The sequence below is a fragment of the Bombus pyrosoma genome, linkage group LG14 (assembly GCF_014825855.1).
Source record: "Bombus pyrosoma isolate SC7728 linkage group LG14, ASM1482585v1, whole genome shotgun sequence".
In the NCBI taxonomy this organism is placed as follows: Eukaryota; Metazoa; Arthropoda; class Insecta; order Hymenoptera; family Apidae; genus Bombus; species Bombus pyrosoma.
This window is the reverse complement of record NC_057783.1, coordinates 10740565-10752590: the sequence shown is the minus strand read 5'-3', so window position 1 is coordinate 10752590 and position 12026 is coordinate 10740565. Positions and strand designations below refer to the sequence as shown.

Below are 12026 nucleotides of genomic sequence, written 5' to 3'. Positions count from 1 at the left end.
TGTAATATCTTAAATATTTCTACTCGAGGATTTAGTATTTAATTTACATCGAATTCAATTTCTGCTAGAGACGTGGAAGATTTTATATGTTGTATCAATAGATTAATTATCAATTAACCGTCGTTTAAACTTGTTGCCAAATGTTAAAATTCAGTGGTTGATTAATCACTTTTGATTGAAAGGTATCCAAAAAACATTCTCATTAAGTGTATCCCAAATCAATCAACAAGATACATGATTGGCAGTGCCTTCAAAATACCATCATTCGATACCCCTTCGCTCGATTAAATCGAAACGTAAGAGAGCAAATCGTTTTACAAAGAATATACAATGTAAATATTGTTCAATTATTGTGACCTGAAAATGCGCATACATTTTCCATTTAACAAATATCGAAAAGCATCTATCGACGCTAAATTTCACGATATAAAATATAATGTAATGTATCATATACATTGATAATAATTCCACACATGACAGAGAATTCTATCATAGAGTGAATTATAAATCTTATAACGATGCAGCGTTTCATTGTAACTATTACGAGAAGCCATTTTTAGTATTAGTTACATACATACAGTTATTAGTTGCAATTACACGTGTATGCCGTGAATGTTTTAAGTACCAGTAACAGTATAGTATAGTATACCGTTCGTCGTTCTCCCCGTGTTATTTTCAACGATCGGTTACAATTTCTCTCTACACGACAAACATTCATTACAAACATAAATTTATCTCTTTTCCCTTTCGTCCAACTTTTCATATGTTTATATCAGTATTTCCTTATTTCCTTATTTATTTATTTTGATTTAATTAAAAGCAATATATAATTTGATGTTCCATGATATTTCCCTGGATAATTTGATATTTCATACTTATTATTTTGTACTTCCATATACTATTTATCATACTTTCCCTCCGTCTGTCGACTAATAAAAGATCTGTAAATAGTGACTGTAATACTGAATCTACAACACTGAATGTAATACTTGTAATACTGTTACTATCACTATTAGCTACTAGTAGTTTAGTTTAGCCTTTGACCAAGAAATGGAAGCTTATTTACAAAATTTGCATGATACTGCAAAAGGTTCGATGATCTTTTACTTACCTAATTTTTCGTAAATATCTTAATACTTATGAAGGAAAATATATGTACATATTCGAATTAGAATATGATTCTGTATCATCGAAATTCACTAGGAGAAGTTGAAACAGGAAGTTACAAATCTATTCAGAAGCCAAGATTCATATTTGAAAATTTTAGATTGCATGTACATTTCGAATATGGTAAAATTAATCGAATGGATAAATGCGAGATAAATTATGTATAATATTACGCCGAAAAAAAATACCAATGATTATGCAACACGTCATATTAATTGGTCACGTCACAATTGACTAATAAAATTAAGAGAGGGGAATAAATACATACGTACTTATTGATATCATTTATCTTCAGATAAAATTTATTATATTCTTTGATAAATTATGTTGATTCGTGCGACAAATATGCTTCTTGATATTTCGTTGTAATGTACAATATGTACATCCAAATCAACGATGCACATATCGAAACGAATATTTTTTCACACAGACACAGCATCACTATGTAGCTGGTGGCAGAACTTAAATTACAGTAATAATTCATTGTTATTGCAATCCTGAAAACATACTGTAGACCGTAGTTATGCTATCATGCACTATACTCACAAAGATCACTTGCATTTGTTTTTGCACCACCCCATTTATTGTTTGGGCATCCCCCTAAATTTGTTCACGAGGGTCGATTTATTGGCATAGAGTACAATATAAGGGTTCGTAATATTAATGGAAAAAGTTTCCGGTGCAATATGGTAACAAAAACGACACTTTCGCAATTCCGTTTCCATGCCATCCTTTAATGGACCTAAAATGAAGTTCTATACATCAGAAACAGGCGTTTCCAACTCTCCTACGTAATTATAATTAAAATAAATTTCTGCGAGGAGACTCGTTAGCGAAGTTTCTGTGCACTATATATTGTTTTATGCTTACCGAGTAATAATTACATATTGTATATTTTTGCCCATTAATTCGTAAAGAACTTTTTCTTGGTAAATATTATGCTATGCGAAAATTCATCTATCTAATATGCTCACTACGGACTTAAATTTTTATTACCTACAATGCCAATAAACATTACACGTATGTCATAGGATGTTATAAAAGGCGATGCATTTAATTCTCAAAAAATTGTTCCACTTATTTTAGATTTATTTCCCCATAAACCTTTAATTTTAACCCGAGCATCTATATCCTTTCTATAACGTTTATTTATAAAAAAAGCGCGTTGCACGGTCGTTTCAACAGCGATATTTTTTATCGCAACATAAATATGTGTACCGCTTCACGGATACTTATTTTACTTTAATTTAAATATATACTTCCTCCCTTTTGCACTCATTCATGTGTGTCCCACAACACATTCTGAAATGCATACGCTTGTTTAAATCTGTAAGGTTTACAAATTATTATATATATGTATACATGATGATTCTATCAACTCAGCTAAGCTACCTCTTCTAAACGAGATTAGGAAAAAATCATTGTCATTCGTGAATAGTCATTGAAAAATCAATATTTTACGAGAGACATATTTCATTTTTTATGTGAAGACTCATATGTTCAAATGTTTGATTAACTTTTAACATTTCTTGACATTCTCCATTAATTTTCCATTTCCCATTAATTGGTTAATATTCCACAATGCTTTAACCAGGTTATATGAAATTCAGGAGTAAATTGAAAAAAAATGAGCAAATGATTCTTGAAATTAGGGATAGTTTGCTGGCGTAGCCGGAGCATTTCAACGAGTCTGTCTGTAAATTTTACCCTCGAAATTAAATGATTTTTTTTTATTTAGTAATTCAGAAAATCGCGAAGTAGCGCCTATATGGCTGTGGTAAAGTGAGTTTCCGAGTTAAGAGGAAAGGTCGGTTGGTTGGCTGGCGTTTATAATGAACTCTTGAGGATCGGCTTGACTACTATTTAAGTATATGTATGCGCATAGAGGTGTAGATACAAACGTGGGTTTCCGCTTTTACGAGAATGTACGTCATACGTTTGTAGATGTATAAAAGTGTGCGTTGAATAATAATATTTAGTGTAGGTACATATTTATGTATTTGTGCGTACGTGTAGAAAGATAAAAATATGGTATTAAAGTTAATTATTTTAACGTTAGCAAGTTTCAGTTTCATTCCAGTCGTTGGTTTTAATTTTGTTAAAATTTTATTTTAAACAAAAGAGGAATATTTTATGTGATGTAGAGAAGCGAATTATATACATTTTTCGGTTTTTGATTTACTTTTAATGAAATGGTGATGTTTTTTATAATCATGAAGGTTCTTTATATATAGAATATATCTAAAGAGATATTAAATTCTCGCATAATGAATCAGACAAAGCATTCAGCAATTTCTTAAGAGCCAATTGTAGGACGCAGTTTTCCGCTCAATTAACTTTATTCGCAATTTATGAAGTTCTTGATCTTCACTAGAAAGTTCTGCTTCTGTGTATTAGTACATACCAATTTTCTCCTGAATCATTAATAACTTCCACGTTTTTGTTATAACTGCATCAAAAGCAAGTTAAATAGTTTTGATTAAGGTCATAAATTCGACTAAACTTCTTCATTCAGTATCTTATTTGAATCCTTCATCTTTCCATAAACGTTGCGGAGCAGACACGGTGTAGAACTTGCAGTAAAATCCTGCGTATATAATAATTTAATTTTGAAAAAATAATAGGAAGTATTTGTGAGACTTATCGTTAAAAGATACTTACACCTGACTTATTACAATTAAGAACTAATTCTTACTTGCATATTCATTAAACCATAAGATTACATATTTTTATTATTATATGTATAACGAACTTCAGACAATTTTGAGTTTCAGTGTTTTTAATGGTAAGTTTGCAAAATCCGGAATGGACACCAACCTAACCCCAATTTACCTGGTCAAGACTTTGGCTCAGAACGATGTACTTTGAATCGTTTACATAGTTCGTTGTTGCTCTGAAACATTTGCGTACCACCGAATTATTCCATGATCAACTAGGAATTTATTTTTCACAAATATTTAATTGAATGGTTTAAATGGCTAACGTTAATCAATTCCAGTTCCTCTTTCGAAACAGAACTGGTATTTTTCCAAACTCAGAATTTCGATATATAGCAGAAATTCGTGATAAATTCTCGTCCAACCCTACCAAATACCGAAATATATCCATTGTTAAAAATGTTACAAACTTTTCGGGGGAACTAATAATTCCTTTTTAATACGGTTCTAAATATTTCCTAAAATATTTAATATATTTAATAATAATTTAAATAAATGAATTTAATAACTTACTATCTAATTTAAATGTTAATAATACAGAAATACATGTAGAATTGTTTAACGGAAGTCGTTGCATAAATATTTTTATCGTATCTCAACATTCCAAGGACGTATCTTCACTTAGGAAATGGCATACATACCTACTGAAAATATTCATGGTCTCGTACCCGTCCCATTTTGCTGTGCAAAGTGCCATTCTTTCGTTTCATGTGTGGCTCCCTTTTCAGCGTGGACGCCGCTTTATCTTTCAATGATACGCCTTGAAACTCTTTTGTCCTGAGTGAACGAATGTGCTCAGTAGCTCATAGAGGGAACTAAAAACTTAGTTGCTGCATCGCAGCGTGTTTCGGTAAAGGAAAAAGAAAGGGACGAGATTAAAGCAATTTTGTTGGTCATTTTGCATGCCGGCTTCACAAAGCTTCGCGGTCGTCGATACCGACATTGTTGCCATATATCTTTGCCACGATTCAAAGCGTCATCCATGTCGTAAAATTTTCCCATCAAATTTTGCCGTTCACTCCGTTTTATATTCCACCTTTCTATTTGTCTCGCGTCTACGATTTTACTGAAAGAAAATAAAATCGTTTTCCTGTTGTGTTATACTATAGGTTCATTAGAAAACGTAAAAATCTTGTACGTTATTGTATTTCTTAGAGACGTTTCGTGTATTTGCATTATAAAAATAGTATATAGGATATGTAACGAGTACGGTTTGGTTTAGCTGTATCTTTTCACGTATATAAAAATTATGTTTGTTCAAAAGTACGAATTCAAACTCAACGGGAATTTAAATAATTTAACCGGCTGAAAGTGTATCAGAATGGGAATTTCTAATGAAATACACCGTGCGACATGATCTTTCCAGAAAGAGAAATGTGGTAATCGTGACATCGATTTATTCGCTTTAATTACACTGTTACCAAAAGTTGGCGTCGACGTGACGGGTAGAAAGTGAGGGGTCAACTTAGGTTTCAGAACCGAGCAGAACTTCCGGTCGAACTGGGAACTTTACGTTTCAGGAAACGCCACTGAATCGTGGGCTGGTTGAAATTATCGATTCGGTATAATTGCAACGCTCGATAATTGGCTGTGTCAGCAGAATCACAGTGCACGGTAAACTAGTTACACGAGGCAGAAGTAATAACTTCATTAACGCATCAACGCGTTGCACTTTCATGCTTCGTGCGGTCGTGAATCTGTTTTAAAATGTTCCACTTAAAATTGTTAGGTTATAGCTATCGTTCTACTATGACGTGACAGCATTATCATTTTATGAAATTATAACTTCTGTTGAATCTTTTGTGTACTATATTCAGTTAGTATGTAATCATTGGTAATTGTTTTCTATGTAAAAAGTAAGATTTTTGCAATGTACTACATACGATACGGCGTGATTTATATACCTATGCATTTTTTTATTCGTGTAAATGGGAAAGATTTTCTTCTACGAGCAAGAATTCTAGATCAAGATATTCAGCGGTAAACAGAAACTGAAAATTATTCAAATAGGAGTAGAGTATATAAGAAGGGAAAGCGGGGAATTTTATTACAGTTTCTTAAGTTGGGAAGTGCGAACAGCTCCGCTCCTTTGGGAGCCGTATTTACGAAGTTTAAAATAAGATGAATAATACAAAGGTACGGTACAATGGTAGCTGCACATATCTTTCCGTTTTGTATTCCTAAACTGACTTTTGAAACACGATAAACCTCTTTTGGCAGGTGGTTGTTAAGAGGAGAGAGCGCGAGTTGCGCGTATTCTATCTGCGTCGCGGTATTCGAATCTTACCCGTACTTTCACCCAATTCACAGTAATCCATGGAAACCGAATAATGCCAGCGACTGGTAGCTCGATTTCAAAACATACAGAAATATAGCGAACGTAGGTACATACATATTTTCGCGTTACATACGATGTACAGCGGTGCGGTTGGAAAAGCAATGGCACGAAAGCCAAAAAAATGCCTCAAATCAAAATATCTAAAATATCGTATCGCTTGACGTATTACATTAATTCTAGAATTTTTATTTTGGGAGGAAGAAGTGGTCGGTTGAAAAGGAGATTATACGTGGAATGGCTAAATATGGAAATTCTCTCTTTTAGCTGAAAAATTCTCTCTTTATTTGAACAATTTGATACGTAAGTTATCTGACGGCATGTCACAGTACATTTTCAATGTATATCTACGTTGGTGCATAAATAATTTCAAAAATAAAAATAAAAAATCGATAGAAACATATTACGAATTGAATAGAAGTGAAATAGAAGTGATTTAAAATGTATTTATCATATAGGTATAATGAATATAATAATCATTACGCGCTCCGCGTCTGACTAGTTGTTGGCTCCTACTACTTGAATATATAGTCATCGGGAATGTCATTCTTGTCGCAGAGGAAAGTTTTCTAGGAAGGCTTACTACGCAATTTACGAGCTCGTAAAAACATTAATAAAACCACCCTTTCCTATCTTTTCGCGTATTTTATCCTTCCGAGCATTCTGTCACCTTTTCGTTCTCTGAAATACGCATCCGGTGTACACGGTTCTTGTACGTTTGATACTCTCATGTACATCCGTTCTTCGGTATAAATCAACCCAACCACCGAGCAGATTGTGAGTTTCTAGTCAAAGTATTCACGTAGTAAGTACGTATAGAGTACACGAGGGTGTGGCTTTGAAGTGTGTTAGATCAGGCCGACGCACGCGATGTCGTAACAGAGTTTGCAATGGAACCCAGTATTCGTTGATCTACGAGCAGCCGGAAACGAGAGGATGCACGGTTAGAGCCACCGATAGAAAAAATCGGAAGCGTGCGCAGTCTTGGCGAGATACGGCGATGAAAACGTACGAGTAAAACGTAGAAAAGGTTGGCGTGCGCTGCTGTAGTTGCCTGTGTTCGCGGAATTTCTAGAGGGAAGGATGAAATAGTCTTGCTGTTGCTGCAACCAGTAAAAATGTTAACGAAATGGGATGGTGAAGTCGCTTTCAAGACGCGAGGTGCAGATAGTTGCGTTTGATCGATCATATAATACAAACGCGATATAAACACTTTATGAGGTTGATAAGATTACCTAGGAATATGGATTCGAAATATTTTGACATTGTAAAACAGAAAGATAAAAGAATGATAGAAGGAAAGAAGAATAAATCAGGGGAATGCGTCTATATAGGGAATATAGTGATTCTTTCAGAGTTATATTAAGGTGGCTTAGAGTTTAGTAAGAAAAATAATTGCAGAGAATATTAACAAAAAATTTGTAAGCCTTAATTTTGATATTAACGTAAAGATAAATTTATCGATGGATAAAAACACGTACTTTGATTAATCGATCGGTATTAAATTTACAGTAACGACGGCATTATGTACGGAATACGAGTTTCTAAAATATGGATGTTCAAAAGAAAGCAATATACATGCACATAAAGGGTGTATTTGCGCCGTGGAAAGATATGACAGAAAGGATATAATATAATATTGGAACTGTAATTATTATCGGTTAACGTGGAAAACGTTGCTTCTTCCGACAGTTCTGTGATATAAGAAACTTTAATCTCTTATTAAGGATTTATGCAAATCCGCCTTAAAAGAATAATAACTTTTATAGTTGAAAAATTTGCAGATTATTTTCATTTTCCTATACTTGTTTTTGCACGTACCGCGCGTACGTTCTAATCTATGTTTCTTTAACCTTTTCTTTCCGCATTCTTCGTCTTTTATACTCAGATTCTGTTATCAGGTTTTTTTTTTATTTAATAATTTACATTCACAATTTGTCCAATTTGGACATTTGGTAGAATTTTTTAGCTGTTTGATTATCTTGTGGATGGCTACCCCCAGCGGGGTACCATCTTCATGTTTGTTAGGTTATATCCCTGTTATCAGGTGATGAACAATCTTTGTAAGTCTCGAGTGAGGGTTTCGCTCCTTCATCTGGAATATCTCGTCTTCTTGCATCACCGCTTTGAACCAACGTAGCACTTGAATAATCTTTATACGACACTGATTGCTCATAGAGATACCCATGGTAGATTCTTGGAAATTCAAACTTCCTGATTTATTGTCGGCCAAACTTTCTTTCAAAGTTAAAGTTTGCCTTGTATGCTTATTTGTAGTCGAAATCAGCAAAAAAAGTATTTCGGAACATCTCTGGTCGGTGGTTCAAAATTTATATAATTATTCTCTCTAGCTTGTTTGCTAGTGTTTGATGCTGATAAGCGGATATCTCGATATTAAACAAATTTTCATGTAGTATCATAATTAATCATAAAGCTTCAATAAGAAATTTTTAATTCGCAGAATAAATAAATACGCTCTATGTCGACGAAGAAAATAAAAAAAATAACGTTAGAATAACTTAACGTTTAGGGTAAAAACATTTAGCCGGAAAAATTGGATATTTCACATATTTCATTCAAAAAGTGAACAAGAAAAAAAAGTTTCTATGTATATCCTTCTCTAACTAATATTTCTACTTATTATCTAAGATAATGGAGACAGTTGATACGAATAGAGTTGCTATAACACACTGCACACTTACAGTATTTTTTGGGGGGGGAGGGGATTTAGTAATTGTAGAAGTTTTGGAACTGGATCGCATATTTTATAAGAATTTTTCTTTCGATGCAGTTAGATATGCCGCATCTTCTTTCTTACTAAGTTGGTGAAAAGGGAGTTAATGGAAAGGGACGATGGATTCTATCGAACGTAAGCATTGGCGGGTGCGCCACTAAATCATAATGCGATTCTAAAGGGGCGGTTCAGCTCTGAATGCTGGTTATTCAAACAAAAGAGAGAGAAAGAGAGTAAAAAACGAAAAAGAATCATCCTATTTTTTATGCTTTTTAATCTACTCTCTAGTTTTGATGCAGTCTTTCATATTATTAGATGCTTTATTTCGTATCTTATTTCATATCATAATTATTTAAGTATATAAATTAAGTATACATGTTGTTAAAGAAAGCCTGTAATGGGCCTTTAACATGTACGTAATTGTTTTCCAAGTTGAAATTTTCGCATCAAAACATTAACAGGAACCATTAATATGTAAATCATAGTGAAAGAATAGCAATATCAAAAGATTTTAGATTTTCTTAAAAATTGTTAGAGATTAATTAACAACCGTGTTCACAATAATGCGTGTAATTAAATTTGACAAAATGTTTAAATGTACTGCGATCAAAGTCATTGCTTATATTTACAACATTCGTAGACAGGAGCATATACCTAATTACGTCGGAAAGGTTAACACGCGGAATTAATTGAATTTAAAATTAACAGTATGTATGTTTATTTATCTATTTATATATGAGATTGATCACGTGGGAATAAAGTCTGTAGATGAAACGGAGAGTATTCTATTTTCTCTCGACAAAAATTTGATGTTTAAGATACGCCTTGTGGCTTTTGCCAAGTTATAAGACGATCGATCATAAACATTTTAATGCATTTGTCAATGTTAATGCCTCACAACATTGATAAATGATGATGAGGGCTGTTTTCTTTTCTTGACAGCATTTACAGTATGAGAGTTCGAACGTGTTGATCAGGTTCCAATTTCTACTGACTTAAGAATGAACTATTCGTTATGGGAAATTTAAAATGGAGAATATTTTATAACAGTATTATAATAATTATTTGAAAGAAACTTCTTGCTGTCTCCTATTTTTTCGTAACAAGTATGTAAAAGTGAAAATGCGATAATTTTGATAGAATTTAGCATTTCAAGAAGTCCACTTACATGTATAGGCTGTAATCGATCAATGAGCAGTAATAATGCGGATTACTGCGGTCACGTTATCTGACATTACTAACTGTAAACGTTGCGTAAAACTTTAACCAATCGATAATACATATTTACGTACCCCTATGTATGTAGGTATAAAAATATTTTTTCAAGGAAGAACACAGCAATATCGTGGGAAGGGTAGAAGTTAATGGAGTTTGAAGAGGCGAGCCGCACTGTACATGCGAATGAAAGTAATAAAGTAACAGACATCAAGATTAGGCATGAATAAGAAGTTTCATGGTGTAAGAAAGTTTCTTGGCTTTATCCACCAAGTAATCGCTTAAATTCAAACTGCGTTTCCAAGGCAATAGATTTTACAGCGCACAGCTGCTTCATTGTCTTCCGTCCACAGTTTTCACCTTCCTTCTTTCGGAGAGGAGTACAAAAATACGGTCACGGCCTGCACTTCATAATGCAAAGTGACGTTACATATAAGTATAATCGATGCCGCGATGAGTATCTCGCGGATGCTGCTGGCTTTCGAGGTCAATTACAAGTCGTTCTTTACCAACTCCCACCTCTATTCCCTCCTCCCATACTATTCCTCATTTGCATCATGTCTCCTGATTAACATGATTTTTCGTACTAATACTGTAATCAACATTTTTAGGTTGTCTATTTTATCTGATTTAGAGTGTCTTCTGTTTAACTTTCCAAACACTTTTATAAATGCAAAGAAATGATTCGCGGCTGGAAAATGTGAAAGCGATGACATGAAAATGATGATAATGAAAGATTGTTGAAATATTCGACAAATCGAGGCAATTGTTGCACGAATTTAACTTGTCAATTTGTTACATGCGTTGTTATTATCTTGTTTCCGTCAATAATTTTATCGATTACGGTGATTCAATTTTTAATGGATCGGTTCATTTCTGTTAAAATACATGATATTATAGGATTTTGTATTTATTTAGAAATATTAGAAATTAGGGTTTCCAATGATTTTTATCCTACATGATATTGATTGATAGATCTATTTACAATGGATTAAACAGGAAATGATGGTTATTTAACGTGAACTAAATACAGTAATGTGCTATAACTAAGACAACTAAATAGTTAATTCACAACTCACAACTAATAGTTTATAACTCATAACAACTCGGCAACTCAACTCTCGACTCCTCACCACTCGACTGTCAATTCACAACTATCTCAACTCGACTCTTCACCACTCGACTCTCAACTCACGACTACTCCACTCAACTTTCAACTCACAACTCCCCCACTTGACTCTTCAGGTGACGACCACCTGGTAAAAACTGCCAGGCCCTTTTGGCCTAACGGCACTTAGGCCTTCTTGCAATATTGTTTATGGTTCACCCGATATTTTTTAGGCCATTTGTCCATGATACTACAATATCATCACTTATATACGCAAAAATGAAATGTGACCTAATTAAAACTGATTACCATCCATCAATTTTAATTTTGTAATTAAAGATACACCTAATTAAGAAGTAGCTCAATTAATAAATTAAAATTGAAACAACTTTTAAATTAATTAAAAGAACGTCATCGCATAAAAGTACGTTGGCTCGCAGCCTGGAAGTTCAATTTTTTTGTTAGAAGATACTATATTACGGACTGCAGTGTCCGTCATTAATGGAATTGCTCGGTATCCATGGCTATGTACGCCGTAATTTCGAAACTTTTGAATTTATTAAATCATCCGCCACGCGGAACAAACTTTTCATTTACACAGACCGAGTGCAACAATCATTAACCTTCGTACAGGGATCTGTCCGCGTTTGACGGTGGTTAATCACCTGCAAAAAAAGATGTCTTAGACTATATGCTAATTGTTCCGTAATTAGTTAACGAGAGGGAAGATCACCAAATGGAACGTGGCAG

The 12026-nt window shown here is 33.6% G+C and overlaps 1 protein-coding gene across 4 annotated transcripts in view; it reads right to left on the bottom strand.

Moving 5' to 3' along the window:
* Window positions 1–3466: 3466 nt before the first annotated feature.
* Window positions 3467–12026, bottom strand: part of LOC122574853 (furin-like protease 1) — a 230282-nt gene continuing 221722 nt past the window's right edge. The window contains exons 14-15 of one of the 4 annotated variants that reach the window (XR_006319212.1): window positions 4526–4950; window positions 3467–4060 (exon numbers count right to left, since the gene is read on the bottom strand). Coding sequence is in view for 3 of the 4 variants with exons in the window: in XM_043742963.1 (XP_043598898.1) it covers window positions 7164–7322 (159 nt within the window). In the remaining variant the exon portion in view is untranslated. Of the gene's footprint in view, window positions 4061–4525; window positions 4951–6524; window positions 11942–12026 lie in introns of those variants that run through there. The other 3 variants (XM_043742964.1, XM_043742963.1, XM_043742965.1) reach the window with 3 other exon arrangements.